The 26,574-nt window shown below is 48.4% G+C and overlaps 1 protein-coding gene and 1 non-coding gene across 2 annotated transcripts; both read left to right on the top strand.

Annotated features, from left to right (window-relative positions):
- Positions 1-2,405: 2,405 nt before the first annotated feature.
- LOC126525905 (uncharacterized) lies at positions 2,406-15,800 on the top strand. Its single transcript, XM_050173874.3, has 5 exons — positions 2,406-2,574; positions 2,707-2,750; positions 3,057-3,122; positions 4,017-4,074; positions 12,372-15,800. Exons 1-5 carry the CDS (start codon positions 2,422-2,424, stop codon positions 13,881-13,883), a joined length of 1,833 nt encoding a protein of 610 aa, XP_050029831.1. The 5' UTR covers positions 2,406-2,421; the 3' UTR covers positions 13,884-15,800.
- A 1,478-nt stretch (positions 15,801-17,278) lies between these two features.
- Positions 17,279-17,350, top strand: TRNAH-GUG (transfer RNA histidin (anticodon GUG)). Its single transcript has one exon. It is a non-coding gene; the product is annotated as a tRNA-His (tRNA).
- Positions 17,351-26,574: the final 9,224 nt, after the last annotated feature.

Below are 26,574 nucleotides of genomic sequence, written 5' to 3'. Positions count from 1 at the left end.
CGAGGTTAGGCTTGGTTGGCAAGACGTGCTAGACTGTTCAAGCGAAAGAAAAGGACCCGGACGCAGCGAGCGGTCGCGCCCGCGGGTCACCAACAGCGCATTCAGAACGAGGCACGACTACATGCGGATGCTTACGTACGACTAACATGAAAGCAAACGCTGAAATTTATTTTCGCGTCATAAATATATGAGCGTCTTGGTAAATAAGTGTTACAGGAGGAGGTCTCAAAGTGAAAACTGCCAGGAAGACGTCCTACCCATACGACATTCGTTGATTATAGGGCAGGTGAGCCTAAGCAGTTGGCATATAAATTATATTAAAAAAAAACATAATAGAAACAACCAATACGAAAAAATACCATTAAGCACAGATTTAAATATACCAGTAAGAAATATAAGTGCACCGAGAAAACAAAAAGGCAAAAGAGAAGCAAAAAATATTTGTCGAGCGATAGAACGGTTTTGCTTGCTTCGGGAAAGGACACAGACGCTGCTCGGCGCCGTCAGCGAGTACCGCATCTGCAATAGCACCACAAGACAACACACAGTCGCTTCTCGGCACAGCAGCATCGAGCGAATTGACCGTCGTGCTGGAATTAATGATAGAATTGGCGAGAAATTGCCTTTTGAAATGCAGATAAAAAAATTCTAATATACAAGTGAACAATGTACAGGTTATAGAAAAAACACGAATATACACAAATATATAACAGTGCTTGGCGCACGCGCAATGTCATATTCAGAAAAGCTTACTCTTTGTCCTCGTTCCTGCTACAAGTATTATACGTAGATCAGACGAGGATGCCGCCTACACATAACGGACTTGCAGAAGCACAGCAACAAGCCTGAGAACTGGCGAGAGGATTGGCTTGGCTTTGCAATTCAGCAGACGTGGATGCGAGACACTGTTCCAGAAATGCTAGTCGAGACACACACACACACGCAAAATATCTTACAATGATGATTTGTGCAGAAGCCGCGATCGCAGTAATGAGTTCAGTGTGCGTGAAGAAGGAATCGTTATTCCCTTCTGAAAGAACAAAAAGAAAAGACAAATTGAATTTAATTTAGTATGAAATGTTTGCTTCTTCGTGAGCGTCATCCGCGAGCGTAGACATTTGGGCCCCGTTTCCAGGAAAGTCGTCAGCGCGCGTCCAGCTAGTTAGTTGGGTGCGAGTATGTTTATGACGCTTCGATTTTCGAGCATGTGTTCCACAATGCGACAGGCTGTACGCCGGCCGTGGTGGCTTGGCGTACTCGTCCTTCCCTCGCTACATTTTTTTACGTTGTTTTATTTGTACATATATACAGTGGCCATTTAGCGGGGCTGTCGCACGAGTGGGTACATAGTACAAATAAACTATTTCAAAGGAAGTAAACATGTATTACAAGAAAACAATGCAACTTAAGGTCAAATAAACGAATATAAATAAACAATGACGAGCAGACAAATAAACAATGTCCTAAAAAATTTACTTGCCAGTAAATAATGTAGTTAAATGTAAAAATAAAAGGATTAATCTACAACACTAAGAGGCTACTGTTGTTTAGCGCTGCTTTTTATTGCAAGTAATCATGAACCAACCAGCCCAAATGCGTACTCTTCTGCATAAAAAGTTCATTGGGCAATGACCGCATGCGGCCAGATGTGCGACGTTTAGTTCGATTTGAATGGGAGCGTGCAGCAGGAGGTCACTCTGGTTTACTCGGTCGTTCGAGATCGCCACTAGAAATGCTTGGAACAGTCGTGAGACGCATATTTTCAGGAAATATGTTCTTCTGACCTGCCTGTTCTCTTCTTTATCGCTATCCACTTCAATATGTACGATTCATTAGCACAGGATAATTTTTGTAAGTCGTTGCTGGATTCATTCGCGAAATTCTTTTCTCGTAGAGACAGTTTATATTTCATCCTAAACTTTGTTACACGTTTCCTATATAGTTCATACGCGCACAACGCAAATAAAGATTTCACAAATGGGAAACGCAAAAAAGCAAGAAAAAGGAAGGCGCCACTTGGCGCAAAGAGGACAACAAGAAGAAAAGGAAGGAGAGGGTGGGTGGGCGTGGACTCTATCGAACCGCGGCTCCAGCGAAACATGAGAGAACCACAGTCGACGAGCTCCCCTTGTTTACACCGTGTACACCCGCGTATTGTTTCGGCCACAACATTTTAGCATTGAACGTACCCGCGTTAAAAAGCGAAATGCCACCGCTTCGTTCGTACTGCGCATCGAGAACAGCGCTTCTGCAAAAAGGAAAAAGCAGCCGACGTGAAAATAGTTTTGTTTGTTGTCAGCAATCGTTTTCCCTGGCGCCGCTTGATGGCAGCACACGTCTCGCATCTTTCTTCATCGCTCTATCCCTTGCTCTCCTTGCGTCACCAGTGACGTCATCAAGACGAGCGCGGTGCCTGCCGGGATGCGCGAGCCATCCACAAAGCCAAGCCGGGAGCGACGGAGGAGACTACGTCGCACACCGCCTTCCAAGTACGACAACGACGTTATGGAGCTCTCGTCGGTCGGCGAGCGCGTTTTCGCCGCCGAGTGCATACAGAAGAAGCGAATTCGCAAGGTATGCACTGTTACCGAGGCGACGGCAGGCAAAACACATCGCGACTCGGCCTTAGTGCGTTAGTGCGGGCCAAGTGACGGGGGGCTGCTACGTCCGTGTGACTGATCTCGCATCTCGCTCGTTTTCTTGCAGGGCCGTGTCGAGTATTTGGTGAAATGGCGCGGCTGGAGTCACAAGTAAGTGTGAACCCACCGTATACCATGCGCTCCCGTGTGCGTCGCGACTGTGTGCTGTCGGCGCGATGTTTTCGTTGCACTGCGTGTTGTAGCCGAAGTTTCTCGGCGCGCGGCGCCACCATGTTTTTCTCGCGTCGTTGTGACGGCTGCAGTCCCCCCTACCCTCCACTTGCCCTCCCTTCCTGCTTGTGTTCGGGGCTGCATCGGGCGTTGCCTATAAAGCTGGCATGTTTAATTTGGTGATTTTCGACCCTCAGGCACCTTTATTTTGCCGTTGAACTGACATGTTGGCCGTACTCGCCGCAGGTACAACACCTGGGAGCCGGAGGAAAACATTTTGGACGGGCGGTTGCTGGAAGCCTTCGAGAGCAGGTAAGAGAGCGAGGGTATTTCATTGGCGAATGTGGAAAGGGGATCTCGGGCTTCGCTTCGCTTCTGCAGCGCGCGGGGTCGACTCTCGCCTCTGCGCCCGCAGGACCGGTTCCCTTCCTCACGCATGCCTTCTCTCTCTCGGGTTTCTTTCCACGCACCTTCTTTTTTTTTTTTGACACTTGCTTGTTTTTGGAGGATAAGTCTGTTGCCCGCGCGCGCGCGCGCCTTTACCGTCTCTTTCAATATGGCGGCAGCCTGTGCCACTCGCTGCCTGATATACGCTGCCGCACGTTGCACTTGCCGCGATTTTTTTTTTCGTAGTTTGTATGCCCGAAGGAGATATTACTTTCTGTGCCTCTGTAGCATAAGCCACAAAGAAAAAAACGCGCCTGTTGTAGCCGTTCCTCGACCCCCAACAGACTGCGTGATGTCTCAGAGTTCGCAGCGCCACTCGGCGTGTTTAGGGAAGTGACATCCCTGAATGCTGCGAACGAGATAATGAGGGATGCACGTGACACGTCCCACCAGTTGACAAACTCCGGCCATCTTCTTCTGTTGACTTCAAAACTTGTTGGCCCTCTAGTAGTGCGGTGCAACCTCTTTGTGCGAGGATCGATATTTCGACCAAACTTTTTCCGGAGCCGGCATCTGCCCGTGACCCAAGAATCGTTTTGCCGATTATCGTCTTGTGCCCGAGTGTTGTTGAACATTACCACGTGGCGACGTTTCAACAGCGGTTCGGATTTTTTCTTGTGTCGCGGTTGACATCGTCGGCAGCATGCGGCTTCGATCTCGACGTTTGGTCTAGTGAGTCACTGCTATCAGCAAGTGCGTCAGCGCGTTTTGTGATTACGCACCGTCACTCACCAGCACTTTTATTCTTTTAACTTGCAGCCAGAGAGATTCTGGATCGGGCAAGCGAGGTCAAAAGTCTAAGAAGGAACGGAGTCATGTGAGTACCTCGACTTGCGAGTTTGAAGTTTCCGTTGCTTGTGTTTTAGCGTTTGCACTTCCCAAATTAACTTTGTTTTCGCATCCGTGTGGCGTGAGTTGAACTTTGCATGGTGCCTAATTGAACTAGTTGGTAACAAAATTTATGCATTTGTACAAAATATCAAAAGCAGTCCGAGCCTCCTTCCAACAATCTCGGTTCTTTGTTAGATAGAGGCGCCAATGCATACACCCTCTTCTCTAGCCATTTGTGGTACTTCACTAATTGTACGTGTCTTCTGGTTCATTTACTTGCAAATGACTGTGGTCCGCTGTATATGCAGCAGGCAATTGTGATTGCCAGGGTTTTTTTATAATGTTTTATTTATGCAATGTTTTGATATGGTGGGTTACTATCTATAAATTTAGCATACCTACCAGGCATGCATGCCTGCCAAGTCTCCCAGATTACCTGGCAGACTCCCGGATGTGGACCATTTCTTCCGGTTGTATGGTTGGTTGACAGTAAAATATCGCGGAAATTGCAGCTGCGGCCTGTTTCTATCCGCATCCAGTGCTTTCAGGCCATATTAGTAACAAAAAATCCAATCCAACCAGCTAGAAGCTCATTGCGCATAGTATTAAGAAAGTAGTAGGGAACCCCATACAAGGTCCTGAATACTGCGCTGCAGTCCTGAGTATTTCGCTGCGCGTGTTCAAAAAATGGTTTTGCGCTCACCACTGCACTGTTCTTCCTGAAATTTTGCAGAACGATTGCATTTTGTTGTCTACTTGGTTTAGTGCAATGCTTAGCACAGTTAGCCTCGTTCTCAAGAAAACAGTGCACTTTTGCCTGGGCTTATGGGTATGCGAGCTGCAGAAAGCAGTGTTTCAGGGAGGGCTGCAGCATGTTGCCCACCCCTGGGACAGGCGGCTGCCCTCCCTGAAGCGGTGCTTTCTGCAGCAGGCGGCGACGCAAGTCTGTGCTTGCGCCTTCGCTTTGTGTCCTTTACTTTGTGCGCACAGCTGTCTGGTTGAGTAATGGGGCTGATTTCTGAAATTGTGATCAGAGTTCCTAACTTGGTGAGCTGATCTTGATACCAGTGCAGAGTATGCATCCTTGCAAGAGTGCCAATGCGGTTTGCAATGTGGCCTGATGTTTCTCGCTTGCTTTCCTGCCAGAAATGCTTACTCTTGCCAGATTTGCTGCATCCAGGATAATAAAATGGTTTTTCCACAGGGTGATTCGATTTTTTTTTTTTTTTTTTCACTTTTTAATGTCTTGGTGACCAGCAATATTCTGAAAGGCATAATTACTCCCTTAATCATTCGATATTAATTTTTTTTAATCTGATAGCTAGGGTTCTAAGGTGTGCAATAAGTCTAATACTGTGTTTCTATGCCCCAAAACACTTAGAAATGTTGAGGAAATGAAAAAAAAATTTCTCGTGTCAAATTACAACTTTGAACTTTCAAAACTTTGGGTAAAGATAGAAACATAAAACAATGTTTATTGGCTTTCCTTGAGTATTCAGGAATATACACGTAATTTAGCTTGCTTACTGTAGAATTCTTTGCCAGTCATTGGCAAAATTTGGAACAGGAAAATTTGTATGGAATGTTTTCTTAATTATGTACAGAAAACCCAGCTGCATATTTGCAACTAGCAAATGAAATTTCCTATTACCTGTAAATTTCCTTCCTCTAGTAGCAATAAAGATTGTTCAACGTCGGTGCTTGTGATTTTGAGTGGACGTAGGTCAGGCATTGGTATGGTGGCTAGAACCGGGGGCAGTGCGATGAGCGGGAGCCGGTTCGCTGCACAGAGGAGCGATGAAAGTTGTGCGGATAGCGCTACTTGCAGCTGGTGTACAGCTTTTGAAGGGGGCACGGTGCACAGCCGCTAGCACGCGCATCGTGTTCAGTTTGGGTTGCATTTGAATTTTTAATGTAAAGCGCAGTGCAAACGTCACAAAGTGTTTGCAGCTTATAGATGCATTATTAAGAAGGGTGACACTTCTTCGAAGAGCAGACAGTGAACAGAAGCATTATTTGCAACACCGGAATGTGCAGCAGATGTTTAGCAGTGCGATTTAAAAAAGGACTGTCACATTTGAAGGCCACTCTGGACGAGTTTTTCTTCTTCTTCCTTAAAGGGTTGCACGGTGTTAACGCAAGCGAACGTGGACCGTGAACAGAAACAACCCGAAATGCCAACTTTCAACTTTGGTCATCTGGCGCGAATGTAGCCAGTGGGCGCAGAGAGTCGTACACACAAGCAGACAAAATCAATTCAGGCGCTGCGTGCAACAAATTGGAGAATAACATCACCACGTTGTTCAGTTCACTATTCGCGTCCGCATGTGCCAGCAACATGCCCTTCAAAAAGCTTTCGCTTTGTAAAAAAAATTAAGTACATATGTGGGCACTTTGGCAAACCTCAACATGCACTAAATATTTTCCATCACTGCTTTTGTTGTACAGGTCCACAAGACGAGAGGAAACACGTAATTACGTAGTACAGTAATCCACATACATACATCAGACTGAGCGTAGCGGCAGGCTCTATTTCACTCTCCTTCCTTAACTTCAGATGTTTCTGGCACCCCCTTTGAAGAGCTTTGTCCTTGTTCACTGTGAAAAAGAGCCGCCTAGTTAACACCGCAAACTGGATCATTTTTGCAGGGAGCTGTTTGCAATGGAGCTTGCATCCCGAAGGCATAAAGCTTAACTTCTGAAAAAATAATGTGAATGCATTCTCTAGCACTTTAATAAGCATGGCTAACTCATCTCCAGAGTACAATAGGCCTCCCCTGTCAAATTTTTGCATGAACACGCTTTCTGCATTGCATTCAACCGCTTTTCTGGTGACTACTTCCCCGTGTATCACATGCCGAAAGGCCTTTTCAATGTACTTCAATGCGAAGTGTCGTTCGCAAGGGACACACTCCGTTGTCAACTTGTCAGCACGTTTGATGTTTTGAAAGTCGCGATCACAATTCACGCCGAGTTGTGTCTTTAAGTGGCCTAAAAAGGGAGGCCTTGGCTTTGCACATTCCATACCGGCTTCTGCACCCATGCACAAAACATGTTCGTGCTATCGACGCCATGAGGGCATGACGCGTAATCTAATACATAACACATGAACAGTACGATATCACGCACTACGTACCTCAAAATAATCGGTGGCACATGTGCGATCGATTGATGTGCAGACAAGTGCGGTCTACGTGGTCTACACGCCTACACTTGCCCGGCAAACCTTGCTGGCGCTACACTGGCAATGGCCGCACCGCGGCTTGTCCTTGTACACCAGCGCACTTCACCGCCCGTCACACTGCCCCCTTCTAGCCACCATAGTATTGGCAAGTGTTAGTGGACAGGAGTATTTAGTGAGTGAGTGCTGGCATTTGTGGGCGAGCACATAGCCTGCGAAAGTGCTGGTGTGTATGAGCATCAGCCGACCTATGCATGTGCCACAGCACTAATCGACAGAGCTAGCCAATAAGTGTCCGCACCAGCATATCTCAGTATTTGTTTGGCTTTGACAGTCATCCTCTGATTAGTTCTGCTTTATATTTTTTATTCCTTAATTGTCTCTGCCAATTTTTAAAACTTTCTCCCAACAGTCAGTGAATGTTAACCATCCTTTAACTGAAGAAAACTTAATTAAAATTGGTTCTGTGGATGCCGGGCAAGATTTCTGCATTCCCATGGATGCAGCACCGTGAATGGACAGGAGTAGCACCTTGAATGAAATAGCCATTGAAAAAATATGTATTGGTTTTTTCGTTCTAAATTTTTACCATGTACCAACTAGCCTAACAGAAAACTCTTAAGGGGGCCTTGCAACTCTCAAATTTTGTTTGGTCTTACCAATGGCATCATCACGATGTGGTGATTTCGTGCGACTGACATGTCTGCGAAACATAATACTATAATTGGTTAAAAATGTGCCATTTTACGTTCGCACAATGTTGCTAGTAATGCAAAAAGACAACAGCATTATGTTTTCTCAGAATTCAAAGTATTGATTGCCACACGCAAGGTGTTGCAGCCATGGGAACAATGCTTCAAGGTGCCGAGCACATGGCACACCAATGGCCACTGTTGTAACCACAGAAGTGACCCCATGGGCTCAAAGATCGGACGGCACACCGCCCAATCGCAAAGAACATGGAAATGCCATCAATCTGAGCAGGCTTGGCAACCATAGCACATCGGCACCTTTTATGTAACATTGGTGCTCTGTGGCTATTGGACACCACACTATGACATCATGTAGGAGAGTGAAATGTAGTGTAGGGGGTGTATGCACATGACGTCATCCGCTGGGAGCGCTTAGCAGTGCCTGTGGAGGCTGCCATAACTTCGGTCGCGAGTTAGCGCTCCCTACTCGAGCAGGTCTGTGTCACCAAGTAGAGCTCGAACTCAAAGATAACGAGCTTTGACTTGATGTCGGAGTACTGTCTTGCATGGATCTCGCAGACATCAAGGATTGCCTTGTGAATGCAACAAGCTTCCTAACCTGCGAGCAATTGAAAGCCTACAAGTCGGTGGAAGGCCACAGTTATCTGACGAGCGGCTCGGCACAGCAGCCGTGCATGAAAGCGCTCGCACAACATGATTGCCTTCATTACAGAATTTACTGCGTGTTGTCCACTTGCATCATTAAAGGTAGCGTTACATTGCTCCACTGAAAAAACAAGCCTAGAGAACTAAACACTGATTCCACACAGCCTTCATAATCTTTATGTTGCATCTATTCTGCTGGTCTTGCCAAAAAAATTTTTTTCCCCTCCCAGGTTCGTCAGTCACAGTCATTCAGTGAAAGGCCACTCGCACCATAGCTTCTCGTAAAAGAAGACAGTAAGGTGCAAGAAATAAGACGAACAGGGTGCCGAAAGATAGGGATCAGATGTTTGCACAAAAAATACCACTGCCATTTTTCCGATGCTCCGCGACATGTAAACATGGCGCAGCTACCCCGGCGTCACTGTCACCGCCTCGCATATCCGGCTCAGTGCATAGACCCTATACAGAGCCGCAAGAATTAGAATTGAAGGCTACTCTAATTTTAAATGTGTTTTTAAGTCTCTGTGGCCACTAACCTGAGCTTGTGTGTGTCGTCATAATTCCTTTTGCTGTTAATTCTTTGACATGATAAGAAAAGGTCTAGAGCAAAAAGGTAGCGTTAACTTGCAGGGCCACTTTAAAGAAACACTACACCATGTCACGAAATCAGTTGAGTCTCATGAAACATTCTTAAAAACCTTGAATTCAGCGATTTAGCAGAAACAGTTGATTACTATACCTTAAAAAATGAGTCGCTCTTATTTCTTGAATTCGGCACCAAAACCTTTGCACTGGTACGTGTCAGTGTGGCGTCATGGATGCAAAAGTATTTTCTCGTGTTTTGGGCCGTTTAGACCAAGGGAAGGTTCCCAGGGGCCTTGCTAAGCTGAATGTTTGGTTGTTTTTGAGACTTTAATATGGCTTAAGAGAACTTCTTGCTGGGCAAGTCGGCATTGATTCATACCACTCCCTCTGTCCTGTTGTCCTCTCATGTATACTGTGTTTTTCTTTTTTTTGGCACCTAGAAGTAGGTATAATGAGAATTTAATGCAGTCCTTTTCGTTTGCCATTAAGCGGTTGACTACACTTGAGCAGGTGCTATCTAGCTAATTCAGGAACTTCAGTGCGTTGGTGCCACTGGTCTTTTATTCTTGCATATTTTCTGGCTAACCAAGCTTATTTACAATAAGAGTTAGTCTTTCTATTGTAAAAACAATTCACTAAAACAGCGTACTTAATATTGCTGCTCTTTGGTGTCTCCTTAAAGGGACACTAAAGGGAAAAATCAGTAAATTACTCTTTTACAACACAAAAAACACCACTCTTACAATGATAAGACGTTTGGCAAGTCATAAAAAGCGCAAGAACGAAATACAGGTGGCGACGCCTACTTTAGTTTCCGCACCTGGTGGCTGTGACGTCTTCGATTTTGATGGCATCTTCTAGGGCCTACTAATTATATATAGCGGTACAGGTTGACTACATTGTGTTCTAAAGGAACCAAATATTAAACATGGCAAGTTTCGGGAACCTTTACTCAGCCAATGCGGCCCAATTGCGAAAACATACTTTGGAATCCCTGACATTACACTGACGTAGTGGCATCGGGGTTTCGGCGCGAAATTCAAATACTGATACTTGAACCTTCATTTCCTCATCTAATAATCAAACTATGTTTTTTTTTAAATGACTGCCTGCAAGGTTCTCAAACAATGCTTCATTAGTCTAAACTCATTTATTGTTTCGCTTTAGGGTGCCTTTAAATAAAGAGTGATTATTGTCTGTTTCGTTTAGATCTGTTTACAACTGTGCTGTATAAGTTAGCATGGGAGCTGAATGAACTACCTCATCCTGCAAAAGCATATGGAATGTACTGCCATTAGCCAGGTCAGTAAAATAAACTGCCTAGTGCCATTCAGCAGTGAAGTGCTGTCGTCTGTGCTGGATCAATTCCAAGGTACTCGGCTAATAATCACGCTCATGGCTTACGATAAATTACTTGGACTTTATTTTGTATTTTATACAGAACTGGCGACTCGGCAGGGAAAAAGCTTAATTCGCAGGTTGACTCGGAAGTTCAGCCATCTGCACAACAGTAGGAAACGCATACGTTGGCATACTCTCATGAGCACAATGACTCCCACTTACTCTTCACTGATTTCATAGGCATGGGATAGTGATGAGTGGTGTGATTCCACATGGGTATGAACAAGGATAAGTGTGTGTTTCAGTAATCATCCGTGTGGGTTTTTTGTCCAGAGGGGGAGGGAGTTCCAGCTAGTTAGATTATCTACAAAAGTCAGCGTCTCCAGTTTCAGTGTGAATGGACGTGAGTATGAATGCAAATGGGTGTTGAAAAGTATGAGCAGGAGCATTGGCAAATGCCAATAGGCATGAGTGTGTGAGCAGATAGCCCAATAAGATATGAAGCAAGTATCCACTTACTGTGCCGACTTGCAAGGACACATTTGCACAATACTGTTCTGACATTCAACATTTTAAAGATGACCATTCCAAATGAATCAGATCAACAGTGGACAAACAAGGTAGAAAAATGAGCTGTGCTACTGCTGAAGTGTACAAATCGGTTGTAATGGATGCCTGTGAGGCCTATGCTGGGGTGTGGGAAGGTGGGTAGGATGTAGAGAAGGGCAGGGGCAGACTTCAATGCCCCTAGTGGCAATGAAAGATTCCTTGCCACGCCTGAAAGCCTAGATCCGGCCGGCCGGCCAAGCCAGTCAAAAACGCTTAAGTATTTGCCTTTGCCATTCACCCTCAATGTCATCTATTCCGAAGGAGTACTGGTAGTGATACTCCACCTACGGCCTTATGGCGAGCGGGTTCGTCACAGCACTCCGCGGTGGCCACAGTACTTGCACTATGCAGCTATGTGCAATTGGTGAGTGCACAGCAGAGTTGGAGTGCATGCTCCAGCCTGGCCATGCTGCGTGGTGCGGACTGGCTTTGTCCTGCATGAATACTAGGCACACCTAAATTGCATATTTGTAGCACTCAATACGAAGCCTGTCTAGCCAGGAGTGAGCGCACTGGTGTATCCCTTGGGGATGCTGATCACTGTTCATCATGAAGTGCGGCAGGCATAGTGTACGTGTGGTCTGGCCTTAAGTTTCGTGTAGTTCGAGGCTAGTTGAATGTTCAAGACTTATCGTAGCCAGCAGCTACAACACCTCGATAAGCAGTGAGGCCAAACTTCCATACCTACATGGGTGGACGCGTCCAAGCGTGAACAAACGATAATTGACTTGTGCTTCTTGATTTATGGCAGCCCCATAGTGGGTCAGGTCCACTTCCGAGTGCAATATTTGTCCAAGTTCACAGTAGTATATGCTCTCCGCGAAGAGTTTTTTCACCTAGCAGGAGAGGTGGTTCGGACCCCTTTAACGTTTGACTATCAGGCGTTGCCTGCAGACTATATTCAATTCACGTCTGTTGCTTCTGAAGCATGCTGCTGAATTAAACAGTCGAGAGGGCATTATGCTGATGTCTAGGGAGGTCTTGTTGGAGAGGTCTATGTTGAGTCTATCCCGTTCTGCGACAGATGTCCAAGAAACATACAGGTATAGTTCACATGTAAGAGGGCAAGTGCCAGATTCCTGCAGGCTTCTTAGATTTACTGACATCTATCCTGCCTAATTCAGCACTTGTGTAAATGTGTAGTGGTCCACAGTGGATTATATTTCCAGCCTCTCCTAACCTTGTGGCTTTTCCTGACTTTCCTCACAGAGCACCAGCGAGCCGCAGCAAGATTTCCGGCATGACTCCAGCAAGACCAAGAGCGAGGACGATACCTCCAACGATGCACCTGCAACTCCCCACGGCAACAGCTCAAGCACAGAGACAAACTCTGCAGTATCTCCACCGCATAGTCCCCCACCTGTGTTGTCACCTGGTGCAGCAGCAACTGAAGATAAAGACAGCTCCACAGTGACAGCTGTGTCGCGACTTTCAGTGTCCACGTCGCAATCTGCGACATCAGCACAGCAGCAACCAGCAACTGCTGCGACACCGAAGCCACAGCCAGCTGAGGCTAAGGAGCCGACAGTAAAGCCCAAGCCTGCTGCTGCGACAGTCAGCCCACCAAAAACACTTCAGAGTGCCAAGAGCCACAAAGAACAGGAAGAAAAGGCCAAACCACTGACTGCAGCCAATGCAGATGCGACCCCCAGTCAGTCGCCATCTGAAAAGAGCTCTGAACCAGCAACATTGTCCCCCGTCTCGAAGCCAAACCAGGTTGAGGCAGGTCCATCTTTCCCGCCAGTGTTAGAAGCTTCAAAGAAGCCAGACACCGCAACCAAACGCAAGTTAGATGTGAAGCCAACACACGCGTCATCTAGTCCACACATTCAGGTCACAGCTGTTGTCCAGCAACCGCCCAGCAAGATGCCTAGGTTGTCTAGGCCGGTGGATGTGCCTGCAGTCAGCACTGCTGGCAAGCCCCCTCCCATCTCTTCAGTTGCGGCACCATTCATGAATGGCTCGTCACCAGCGAGGGCACCTCTGCGGCCACCGATGGCCTTCAAGCCCATCACTCCGCGCCTTGCCGTCAGCGTGACGCCACCGCCGCTGCACGTTCACCACTCTCACCCCCCTGCCTCACACCTTGCAGTGCCCCCCGTAGCCGCCCGCTTGGGTACCGGGCAGCTCGGACCGGCAACGGTTGCACGAATCTCGCGGCCTCCTATTCCTCATCTGACTCCCCCAGCCAGTTCACCATCTCATCAGGTCGCAACAAATTCGAGTTCTGCCAACTCTGCCGGTCCTACCCCCAACCCCACTACTGTACCCGTCAGCTCCCCTGCCCCTCTTCCTACGCACCCTGTTCCTGCCGCAGGCATTGTGGCACCTCAGCAGCCGGTGCCGTCAGCAACTCCCATTCTCAATGGCCGCGACAGCGCACCACCTCAGCCAGGCAGCGACCGCGAGAATGTCTGCAAACCAGCAGTGTCAGCCGTCTCACAAGGAAAGCCGATGCACAGTCACAATGGCCAGGCTGCGTCTCCTCCAATGCTGCTGCCACCCAAGGAAGCCAGCGCTGAGCCGGCTGTAGCCGAGCCAGAGTACAGCCAGCTTGCCATCATCCCAGACTTCTGGCAAAAGCAGAGCCCAGTAGTGGATCAAGTCCTCATCACGGATGTGACGGCCAACCTGGTCACGGTGACTGTGCGCGAGTGTCGGACACAGGCGGGGTTTTTCCGCGATCGAAGCAATGAGCAGGCGCCCAAGGACATAAAGTGAGATGCACATGATTTTGGTGCTGCTGTTTATGCTCGATTGAGAGTGGGTGTCAAGAGGTGGGCACAACAGCTTGTACAATAGAAAGCAAATCTAAGAGGGTGATCAAAGACACAAAGTGAGCCAAGATGGCAGTGGTTTGTTGCCGCTCGGTGTGAGAGTCGCAGTTTGTACAGTGCTTAGTGAGAAATTCCAGACAGATGACAGTGTAGTCCTGCAGATTTGCAAGTTTCTGTAGTTGAGGCGCATCCAATGCTTTGCCGTCTTTAATGCCAGAGAGAGTTTTTGCTTTCTTGAATGTAGGCAGCTTTTGTCTTGGTGCATGTGTGTACCTTCCTTGACCATTGGATGCAAAACAGGCTGGTTAGTCAGCTAGACAGCAAAACTTTCGCCGAACGTAATTTTAAGTGCTCAAAAAACCTTCCAAAATGCTGCATTTTGCCCTAGAGGACATCTTGACACTTCTGATATTGATGAATGCAACATTTCATGCTACAGTTAGTGAACTGCAATTTTCATTATTTTAGTGTACAGTCTGTTGGTAACTGCTTTTGTTTTCCCCTATGTGCTAACATGCAGTTTGTTAAAGTGCTCTTTTTAGCACACAACTCATCACTCCAATCAATAGTATTTTTAGACGCAGTAGTTTCCAAACCATGCGAAAGTGCCTAAAAGTTGCATATGGCATTCTGTTCATCCGAAATAGTCCGTATCTTTTCATTTAAGGTGCACAAGTTTATCTTGCTTCGCTCTTTCTCATCAATATTTTGTTTTTGAATTATGTTGCACTTCTTTCATCACATTTTGTGTGATTAGTCATAATGAGGAGACACTCAATACATTGGGCAGCCAAGATGTCTGCTTTGTGCAAACAGTAGAAGGGTCAATTTCTTTCAGACTACGGCCAAGGTAGAAGATATTTAGCCATACTTTGAATGAAACTGAACCGAATTTGCTGCTCTCCCTATATGTACAGGTCTGGTACTGCACTCTCAATGCAAGCCTTTTCACTACCAGTGCTGGTTGAGCATTTAAATTGCACACATACTGTAGGGGCTTCAGCCATCTGCCACAGTGTCTTAAAGTCCAAAGAGAGGGCACAATGTTCTCTGTAAATTATGTAAGAATGTGTCTGTTATAAACTACACTGCGATCAACTTCTTGGGAAAGGGTGCGGTAGAGGTAACTGTGGCATGCATGCATACTCAGTTTTTGGCCATTCCCCCTCCCCATTTGTGGTGCTTTCTGTTTGGTTGCAGTACTTAGTGCAGAGTTTAGTAAATACTACTGGAAGGCTGTTGATAGATTAGTGGGCTAGCATAATATATTCTGTTGGTTCTTGTTTTGTTTTGTATTGTCTTCTGAAGACCATGAAGAGTACCTGTTTCCTGAAGTCAAATGTGGCGTACCCCAGGTTCAAGAACACCAATATGCAATATCGGATTGCTGAGATATTTTTAGTGCCTTGAGTTCCTTGCCTGTCAAGCAGCAAGTGCACGACACAGCTTGGCGAGGTTCATCATGCCATGAAAGCTTATGGTGTCCGAGAGTGATTGACGACAGTCCCTGCTCTGTCACCACCATGGTTAGATGGAATTGGGAAAGTTGCATGCAAATGTTTCGATCACACTTAAATGTTAACCTCTCAGCTAATTGGGTGCATCATTACTTATTGATTGTGAAGTATGTCATGCAAACTGCATTGATATCAGTGACAGGGAGCGCTTCATGCCTGCAGCTATGCACGTTTTATGTCCGTTTCCTTTGCTTTCACTGTGAGCACGGCCGACATGGCCTTCTGTACAGAATCACGGAGTGTTTTTTTTTGTTTTTTTTTTGCTTATGTTCGGTTCAAAGGTCATGCCATGGTACAAAAGAATAAATATGGAAATTCTGTGAATAAAAATGTACATAGACGTGCTTCCGTTGTACCCGTATCCATTTATCGGGCCCTCACGCTATCTGGAGGAGGAATGGCGGCTGTTGCAAGACTTCAGTGGTAAGTGCTACGCTTCAATTTAGTGCGCTTGAAGCTACAGGCCCATTCACACCTGTGAGTCGCCTGCGACCAAGGCTCGACCACACCGACGTTCACATTTGCAAGGGCGACCTGCGGGTCGCCTTCTCGTTCGCAACGAACTCGAAGTTGTCTGCACGCTTACGGGAGTTCCGTCTGCCTTGACCGCGACTCGCGCTCGGTGTGCGACCTGCCTGAGTGAAGAGGTTGATGATGTGGCGGTTTTGATGTGCACCGGTGGCCGTACAGGCACTTCAAACGCGTGCGCAGTTGCGACGGCGGTAGGCGATCTGCGAGCACACGACAAGGTATATTTCACTATATCATTATTCGTTACAATAATGCGCTTGCTCTAAAGCTAATTTTGGGCAATGAAATTGCCTGAAAAATATTTCTGCTTGTACTATATACTTAGCAAGTCCTGCTCTTGCCAGTCTCAAAATGCATTTCTCAAAAGTGCATGGTACTTGCGAGATAAGGCGAAAAGTCCACGTGTCTCTCGTCATAGAGGAATGGGTACTCGCTGATCGCATTCAGAATGACCTTGGTGGAGTACTCTTGTTTTACCTCACCCCGCCAGTTTCGTGTTTGCCGCTTGCAATGACAACCGGATGCACAAAAGTATCGCGCTGCTTCCGGAGCCTCGTCGATTGGTTCAGCTCTCTAGTTTAGCGGCTCGCGATTTCGAGCAGCGGGCGACTGGCCTGCGACCGTCTCTTTTCGTCCAGAACCGTCGCACGACCTTATGCGAATCGCAAGTGTGAATAAGCATTGCTACGGAAATTATCCTGTTCTGCGTAAAGGATGGAGAAAAGTGGGAGGGAGCATTGCGTAACAAAATTGAAGCCACGAAAAGTCAGCCCAGCACGTGAATATGGTCCCTAGAATCTTGACACCGCGCGTGAGCTGCACAAACACATTGGAAAAAAAAATACACCTAGAGCGGTTGGCAAAGCATTCGCACATCTCTTTAAATTTACCGGAAACCAAGCACGCGGCCGAATCTGCCGAGCGCGAAGTCACGTGGGTCGACTTTTGGAGAGAAGGCACAGGGGATGACTTTACAGAGCGTTGGCTTGCTAAGGCTGGCTGGCGTGGTGTAATGCTACCTCCTAGTTTATTTCGTTTATTTCCGTGCTTCATGCATGGGACCACTGAAAGCCATCAGTCGCCGATTCGACACGCACTGCCATACGCGCTGTTGCGCTAGAATGGTGCGAAGTTGGCAAGGTGAGTGCGGACATGGCTGCTTCCCGACAAACGAGCGGTGGGGCGCATATTGCATGCTAAAATTGCCCGCTAATAACGCAAAAGTAGCGGTTAGCTGGTTGTTTGCCTTCATATAGTCGTTATTCGGCCAACCTTACCGCCCGGTCGGGTAGCCGTGATCGTATAGTGGTTAGTACCTTGCGTTGTGGCCGCAATAACCCAGGTTCGAATCCTGGTCACGGCAGATTTTTTTTTTATTGATTTTTTTATGTGTTTATTCTGTTAAACATACATGCGCAATAAAGGCGTTTTGTTTGTTATTGACGCACGAAGTGTGCGAGTAAAAACCATCCCGTCAGAAGTCATGTTTGCTGCTAACGGTAACCGTTGAATCGATTGGAATGAAATTCGCTGCATTTAGGTAGGAAAGTTGAATTATACTGACAGTTCAAAGCAGAAATTTGCATTCATAGGCTCATTGTTTTTACAAAAATTGCCAGAAACGCAAGTTTAAAGAAACGAAGCACAAAGTTGACATATCCGTAACTCTGCACTAAAAGCAAGTATCGCGCAAATTCTATACACCGTATCTGTTAAATCATCTGAAACAAAGCTAAATATTATGAGTTTATACCTTACGTGAAATACACTTTCACAGCGTTCACGAAGCTGTCGCAATATTTGTACTCACAAATCGGTAGCGTATAAGTTACTCAGAGCGTTGTAGCTTACAGCCGAATAATGTTAGGGCTCTGACCCGTTATCCCGGGAATCGCCCGACTGCGAGCGGTTGACGACAAGGAAGAAATAGTGTAGAGCGAGAAAAAAAAAATTCTGGGATTTTACGTGCAATAACAGCGACCTGTTTTGTACGTGAGACACGCCGTCGTGGGCCGGTGACCACTGTTGTTCTTTTTTTTTTTTTTTTGGGGGGGGGGGGGTTCTAAGTTTTAATATTATAATTCTTTTATTTTTTATTCTTTATTTTTTTTATGAAACGTGCATCTAAATCTAAGTGCACGAGCGTTTTTGCGGTTCGCCCCATCGATTTAGTGTGGCCGCCGCGGCGGGGATCGACCCCGCGAGCTCGCCAGCACACCGCTACATACTATGGCGGGTGAATCGAGCGATAAGAATTCATTCTTGCATATACCGATCCAAAATTATGACAATGTCTTTTTCTTGGGAATATATTCGAAACATTCAAATAACGAGTCAAATATTCAATTCGGTCTTCGAATCGAATAGTCACTATTCGTAAACGCAAATATTCTTCGAATACTCTTCGAATATTTCCACACGTCATCTGCACCCAGTTAAACATGTAGTTAGAGCTAAGGTACGGTAAACTTTGAACCCTACGGGCACATGCAGTATTGAAAAAGACACGAGAACTTGCGTAGTGAAGCAGGCTGCGTCGCATAGATACGAGGGGCGTTCAATAAAGATTTCCCCTGACTCACTTCTATTTCTTGCAGGATGCTGAAACTGCGCATGTGTAATGACATCAGTCACTATAGGTCCCGCGCCAATGTGCAACTCTGCACTAATAACGGTCTTTTACAGGCGCTAAAGTGGTGCGAGGTGTGATAATGGATGCAGTGGAATACAGAGCAGTCATCAAGTTCTACTTGAAAGGCCGCACTCCAAGGGAGACGTTCGATGAGATAAATGAGGTTTATGGGGTCGATTCTCCATCATATGATGTAGTGAAGAACTGGCATCGTCAATTCAAATGTGGTCGGACTTCGGTGGAAACGGCTCCGATTGCAGGGCGACCCCACTCAGCCATCGATGAACACACCATCCAGCAAGTGGAGGCCGCCATTTCGGAAAATCGCTGACCAAGATTAATGTCAAGATTAGTGTCGGGTCCGTGAAAAAAATCATTCAGGACCATCTTCATATGCGTAAAGTATCCGCTCGCTGGGTTCCCCAGCGGCTCACACCTTTCCAACAGCAGAAACGAGTCGAATGCTCCAAGGCTCTTTTGACCATGTGCCATGGAAACCAGGAGGACTTTTTCAAAAGACTCATTGCACAGGATGAAAGCTGGGTCCATCATTATGATCCAGATACTAAAGTCCAGTCGATGCAATGGAAGCACTTGGACTCACCGCCTCCAAAGAAGGCACGCGCCCAGCCCTCGGCGGACAAGGTCATACTCACAGTCTTTTGGTACGAGCACGGAGTAGTCTTGATGGATTTCCTAGCAAAGGGGGCCACGATCTCCGATTACCCCTGTCCTGCGCCAGCCGATTCCAACTAGCACCCGCAAATTTCCTGATTTCGTCGCAGCACGTAGTCTTCTGTCGTCCTCTACTGCGCTTCCCTTCTCTTGGTACCCATTCTGTCACCCTAATGGTCGAACGGTTATCTACTCTACGCATTACATGACCTGCCCAGCGCCAGTTTTTCTATTCATGTCAATTAGAATGTCGTCTATACCCCGTTTGTTCTCCGATCCAAACCGTTCTCTTTCTGTCTCTTAAAGTTATGCCTAGCATGCTTCGTTCCATCGCTCTTTGCGCAGTCCTTAATTTGTTCTCAAGTTTCTTTGTCAGTCTCCAAGTCTCTACCCTATATGTCAGCACCAGTAAAATGCACTGATTGTATACCTTGTTGGGATTGGGGGCTCAATCCCATCGCTCGTAACCCGTTGTCAAGATTGGAGTCCGGCATGAATTAGAAGGTAGCTGGCCCATGCCGTCGTCCAACTTATCCACGCTGAGGACGTTGATGAAGGGAAGGACTGCCTCTCATCGAGAACGAGGAATATGGGTTTATTTACAGTATCTACATGCAGTTCAGCATGACTGCGAGAGAAAGTACATCAGTCTAACATGACTGCGTGAGAGAGAATGTGTGTCAGTCTAACGTGACTGCTTGAGAGAGAGTGCCCTGAGCAGCCGCACAACAGCGGTTTTTAAACACTTCATGTTCCCTAGATCCCTAGGTGAGGCAAAACGTTCGACGTCATCGTAAACAAGCCGCCCTTCCGCGGGACGGTTTACACACACACGTACGCACTTTCACTGCACTCGGAGCTGACCTTCGCAACGCGGCCGTCGTGTTGTCCATTGTCCTGCGTCCCCGTAGCCAGGTGCTCACGCGCGACGCAAGCCGGCGCCTCTAAATTCCAGAGCGGACCTCGCACAGTGGCCTCCGCCCCTGTCCATTGTCTGGCGTCTTGGTCGGCGCGTGGGAAGGGGTCTCAGTAGACGTTCCCGCGGGCTCAGTAACAATATTTGGTCCGCCGAGCCCGTTTAGTAACAATGGCGACGTGGCTAGAGCGTAACGGTGGCGTTACGAGACAAGGTTGCCGCTACTGTCGCAACAGGCTGGCAAAACTTGCATCTCAGCGGGCCGTTCTTAACAACATTCCTTTTCAATGATAACGGTAAGCTTCCAGTGAGGAGCTCACGATGTCTGCCGTATGCGATCCTACATATTTTTATTCTTCTGTGAATTTCCTTCTCATAGTCAAGGTTCCCTGTGATTACTTGACCTAGGTAAACGTACCCCTTCACAGACTCTAGAGGCTGACTGGCGATCCTGAATTCTCGTTCCCTTTCTCGGCTATTCATCATTATATTTGTCTTCTGCATATTAATCTTATAGGGGTAGTAGTCAACTTCGTGCGTGCGCACCTGACCCTTCTCTGGATCGCACAGCGCCGGCGGAGCGGCAGTCGCTCGCTCGAAAGCAGAGATGAGGCGTGGGGCTTGGAGTCTCGGTGCCAACTAGTTTTTATTCTTTGTGCGCCGGTACAGTGTACTCTGTACACTCTAGTACACTGTAGCGCCGGCCCTTTCCGCGCTGGCAGCACCGCGGCTTATCCGCGGCATATTTGTGTTCACCACAGCACTCCCGCCTAGTGAGAACACGAACGGAACCAGCACGACAAAACAGTCGTGCGATTAGAGGTTGAGGCGATTTGGCGCATTTAGACGTCTGCCACTGCGCGTGTGGTAGGTGCGAGTATCAGGCGTGGGTACATTTTCCGCCCTGGTGGAAACCGCTGCCCTGGGACGAGGCACTTTTGTATGGGTTCCAGGCGACGGGGTGGAGGTTGGTGTCATAGACTGCGTTTCCATGTACGCAGGTTTAAGTCTGTCCAACGAGACAACTTCCCGCCGCCCCCGCATTTCGATAGTGAATGTCTTCCGCCCACGACGGAGAATCTTGAATGGCCCATCGTACGGTGCTTGTAGTGGTCGTCGTACAGCGTTGTTACGCAGAAAGACGTGACTACATGACTCAAGCTCGTTGCTCACGTGTGTCCTCTCTGTGGGCTGCCGCGGAGGTGTAGCTCGGAGCTTGTTCATGATGTCACGGAGGCGAGATGCGTAGTCGCTGGCGGAAATGCGAGCTTGCTGTTGGCCAGATGCAAAGAAATCACCGGGCAGACGTAGCGTCGTGCCGTAGACAAGTTCCGCAGCGCTGCAGCCGATATCTGCCTTGCACGATGTGCGTGTGCCCAAGAGCACGATAGGCAATGCTTCCACCCAAGAGTCATGTTCACTTGCCATGAGTGCTGCTTTCAGCTGCCGGTGAAACCTCTCGACCATTCCATTGCTCATCGGGTGGTAGGCCGTAGTCCTGATGCGCGAGGCGCCGATCAGTTTCGTCAGACTGGCGAACAACGCAGACTCAAACTGGCTTCCTCTGTCCGTTGTAATGGAGGAAGGTGCACCAAAACGACATAGCCAGTGGTTGACAAAAGCGCGAGCAGCAGTTTCGGCTGTAATGTCGGGAATCGGGATAGCTTCTGCCCACCGCGTGAAACGGTCGACCAAAGTGAGCAAGTACGCTTGGCCCTGGAAAGGTGTCAATGGTCAGACTATGTCCACATGGATGTGGTCGAATCGAGCGTCTGGCCCTGGGAAAGTCTCCAACGGTGTCACCGTGTGACGCTGAACCTTGGACCGTTGACACGCAAGACACTCGCGAGTCCACTGTCTGGAATCGCGGTTGATGCCAGGCCATACGAAACGTGCCGTGAGCAGCTTCTGGGTCGCCCGGATCCCTGGGTGTGAAAGCTCGTGTAACGGAGCGTATAGCTCCCGACGGAGGCAAGCAGGCACGAATGGTCGAGGGCTACTTGTAGATGTATCGCAACAAATGTCTCCTGCTCCGGGCAAAGGAAACCACTGTAGGATGAGTGACGTCGATGTTTCCTGCAAACGGCGCAGTTCGTCATCGTCGTGTTGCGCTGCCGCCACTTTTGCGAGGTCTATTCCCGTGTGAGTGATGGCATTTACTGGGCTGCGTGACAGAGCATCGGCGACAGCGTTGTCTACTCCCTTTATGTGGCGAATGTCCGTGGTGAATTCCGATATGTAGGACATCTGCCGCAGCTCGCGGGCTGTGCGCGTGCCGCCATCAGATTTGAGGTAGCATAAGCCGTATAGGTGAGAGGCTCGTGATCAGTCATTACAAAGAATCCCGTCCCTTCTAAGTAATGATGAAAGTGCCGGATTGCTGCGTAGACGGCCAATAGCTCGCGTCCTAAAGTGCTGTAACGCTGCTCGGAGGGTGTCAATTTCCGAGAAAAGAAAGCGATCGGTTGCCATACTCCTTTGTTGAGTTGTTGCAGGACAGCACCCACAGCTGCGTCCGAGGCGTCGACCATGACGCACTGTGGGACTCCCGGTTGCGGGTAGGCGAGAAGTGTGGCGTCGGCGAGGTGTCTCTTGATCTCTTGAAAAGCCGCTTCGGCGTCGTCCGTCCAGAGCAGCGCCCTAGCAGCACCTTCGTGTGTCGATAGCAGGAGGTGGAGAGGGTGTAGAACGGCCGCGCACCGAGGTACGAAACGTCGGTAGTAATTTACAAGGCCAAGGAACTCGCGGAGCTGGCGCTTAGTGGTGGGTCGTGTAAACTTCTCGACAGCTTTAACCTTGTCTGGATGAGGTTGAATGCCAGAGCTTGAAACAACATGGCCAAGAAAAGTCAGCTTCTCGGCACCCAGCTCGCACTTGTCCGTGTTCACCAGGATGCCATGCTCCGCCAGGCGCTGAAACACGGATCGCAGATGCGCCTCATGCTCGTCCGGTGAAGTGCTTGCGATAAGTAGGTCGTCGAGGTATGCATGGCAGAAGTCGAGGCCATGCAAAACGCTGTTGATAAAACGGGGGATCTGATGGTACGCCCGAACGAGGTCGATCTTGGAGAAAATCGCCGCACTATGTAGGCTGGACGTGATATCACGAATGTGAGGTACCGGATAGCGGTCGGGCACGGTTGCTCGATTGAGGGCTCGATAGTCGCCGCAGGGTCGCCAGTCTCCTGGTGTGGACTTCGGCACCATGTGCAGTGGAGACGCCCACGGACTAACGGACGGGCGGATTATGCCGAGCTCGAGCATGTGGTCGAATTCCTGTCGAGCTGCTTGCAGCTTTTGCGGGGACAGGCGACGCGGGCGTGCGTAAACTGGTGAGCCTGTGGTGACAATGTGGTGGCATACATTGTGTTTGACGGCCGCGCTGGCCTGTGGTGGCCGCGTCACTTCGGGGAAATCGCCGAGGATGCCGGTGAATCGTGTAGCGCCCGGCGGTGCTACGAGCGTGGGGCTGTGGGGTGGATGCCTGGATGGCTTCCCGCGCACTTCTGCTTGTGACAGGGGGTCCTGTAAACGCCGGTTGCGGACATCGACAAGCAGTCCGAAGTTGCGCAAAAAGTCCGCTCCCAGGATGGCAAATTTTACGTCAGCCACGACGAAAATCCACCGAAACGTCCTCTTGAAGCCCAGGTCCAGCGAGAGAGAGCGTTGCCCGTACATCGGTATCGTCGTATTGTTGACAGCTTGCAACGGTGCTGCGCACGGTCGTTTGCGATCGGCTGGCGACGCCGGCACGACACTAACTTCCGCCCCTGTGTCGACTAGGAAACGAGCACATCTTTCGCGATCGGTCAAGAAAGAAAGCCGATGGGGACTGTCCGGCGGGGCGGGGGCACTGGTCACCCTCAGTGCTCGCCCGGGGCGTTTCCCGAATTTTCGCAGGGCGACACACAGTTCCGTGCAGAGTTGCCGAATTTGCGGTGGTACCAGCACACCTTGCGTTGTTGTGGTTGTGATGTGGTACGCTGTCGTGGTCGCTGGTTGCCGCTCGAGTGCAGCGCTGCGGTGTCTGTGACGGGAAAAATTTCCCCTTGCATCTTGCATGGAATTGGCGGACGATGCGTCTGCGTGCACCGACGCGACTGTGGGCAAGGCGGCAGCCGTGAGTTTGTCGGCGAGCTCGGCCATCTTGGCAAGGTCTGTCTCGCCCGACGCCGTGATACCTATCCGTACGCTTGTGGAAAGCCTTTGCAGGAACAGTTCCCGCACTAAACGGCCGTCGCTTGCTGTCGCGCCGCCGGACAGTTGTTGCATGTGGCGTAGCAACTGGCTGGGTCGGCGGTCGCCAAGTTCGGCCTTCCGCAGTAGCTGCTGGAGACGCTCCGGCTCTGTACACTCTTAGGCAAAGTTACACCCTTTGGCTTGCCCCTTCTGCCACACAACGATAATCGTTATCATCCTTGATGCGTTTCCTTTCTTTAACGCTGCGAGCCCGGAACTTTCCAGTAACGAACGGCACGCGCGTTATCAGGAGGGGCACTCCAAAGGGTGTAAACTGTTCTATGCTGATAACGCGCGTGCCGTTCGTTACTGGAAAGTACCGGGCTCGCAGCGTTAAAGAAAGGAAACGCATCAAGGCAGATAATGATTATTGTTGTGTGGCAGAAGGGGCAAGCCAGAGGGTGTAACTTTGCCTAAGAGTGTAGGTGTGACACGGCGAATCAGTGTCTCTTTTAGCGTCTGGTAGGCGTTCTCTGCGGGTGTGAGCTGTGAGGAGCATGGACGTCGAATTACGACAGAAGTGATGATGTTTTACGCCTTGACTAGGATGCATTTTCTTGTAAAGTCAGTAAACAAAGAGCGCAGCGATAAAAGAAAAAGCTGCTGAAAATGAAGCGCTGTCGGTAGCCTCGCACAGGGCACTTCGCACAAGGAAAGGCATTAGTATATTGTTGTCATGGAACCTTGTGTAATAAAGACATTCCACCCTGCAATTTGTCCCGCTTCATTTTCTCGTTTCGGTATCATGTACAAGAAGTGTTTTTACGCTTCTTTACGGCGCAGTAGGTGGGGCCCGATGTGACGCTTGCATTTGCTCCTGCCGCGGCACGCTGTCGGCGTTACAGCAAGTCCGTGTCGAATCTAAATGACAAGAGAACCTATGCCAGAGTTTGCATTCTCTTTAGCACTTTAACGCCTTGTCAAAGCAGTGACAGCAGCACACACGCGATCAACCGACTGAACCAGAGAGCACTACCCACGTATGGGCTTCTTGCGCCCGCCCGCGCGCCAGCGGGCGGTAGCGCCATCTGCCTTGCGCATAGCAAGTTATTTCAGCTGCGCCGGCTCGGTCGTAACACTAGGAAAATCTTCTAGCCTCTATAGTCGAGTCATAGAGTTTCTAAATAAATACTAATATGAAACTCTATGGGTCGAGTGGACCGAACGCCGCTCACACTGTGAGGCGCCGCGTGTGGAAAAATTGTGCGAGGGCGCTGCGAGCGAACTGGATTGGGGCGGAGACGCGCTTCACGGCATATTCAACGTAATTTCGCTGCGGGCGCTGAGACTGATTGCGCGCGTACGCTCTTATAACGGTGCTATATTTCAACTGCAAATGTATGTTGACACCTTTCTCCCACACATTTTAAGTATGGGTCATACAAAATGACGTCTTCAATTTTGTTGTCGTCGAGTGCGCCGTCTGCTAGCGAGCGCGCCTTCGTTGCGCGGACGGCCAGTTTTTCTCGCAGAAAGTCAGTGCCGTAAATTTTTTTATGGTTTTACTTGCTTTGGTGCGCCCATGATTCTTGTCGGCCGGAACCAATTGTAGCTTTAGTCAGGCGAACAGCTATTTTTAATTGTTTTCTGAAAGTAACACGTAATTTTTGCTACAGAAGCCGCCTACCTGTAACATGAAGCTACGTAAGAAAATTTTATTGATATCGTGTCATTTCACGCATGGTTCGTGTTGGTGAAATATTGATCAGGGTCAATGATCAAAGATAACAATACTACAGTGAAATAAACCAGGTTTATTAACTGCGTAGTGCGAAGAGATGCAGATGACCAATGCGCTTCTAAGTAAATATAAGTATACATAAACATATATATCCACGGCATATATTTAAGAGAAAAATTATCAATTACTATAAATGCGCTGTTTAAAAACGTGAAAGCTCCCGGCTGGAATAAGCGTGTTTCTTTTAAAAGCTGCGCTATCCCCAGGTGAACCAATCGATCAATCGAAAGGTATTTGCCATTCAGATTGTATTCAACTTCAGAATTCACTATTAAAATTATCGAATAGCCGCTTCCGTTCAAGTCTAACGCATAACAGCACTTTTGAAGTCTCGTAGGTGAGGGGCCGATGCAAATGAGGACTCTTATTCCGAATGATTGTGCTT

The sequence above is a fragment of the Dermacentor andersoni genome, chromosome 8 (assembly GCF_023375885.2).
Source record: "Dermacentor andersoni chromosome 8, qqDerAnde1_hic_scaffold, whole genome shotgun sequence".
NCBI lineage: Eukaryota > Metazoa > Arthropoda > Arachnida > Ixodida > Ixodidae > Dermacentor > Dermacentor andersoni.
This window is presented reverse-complemented; position numbering and strand designations above follow the sequence as displayed.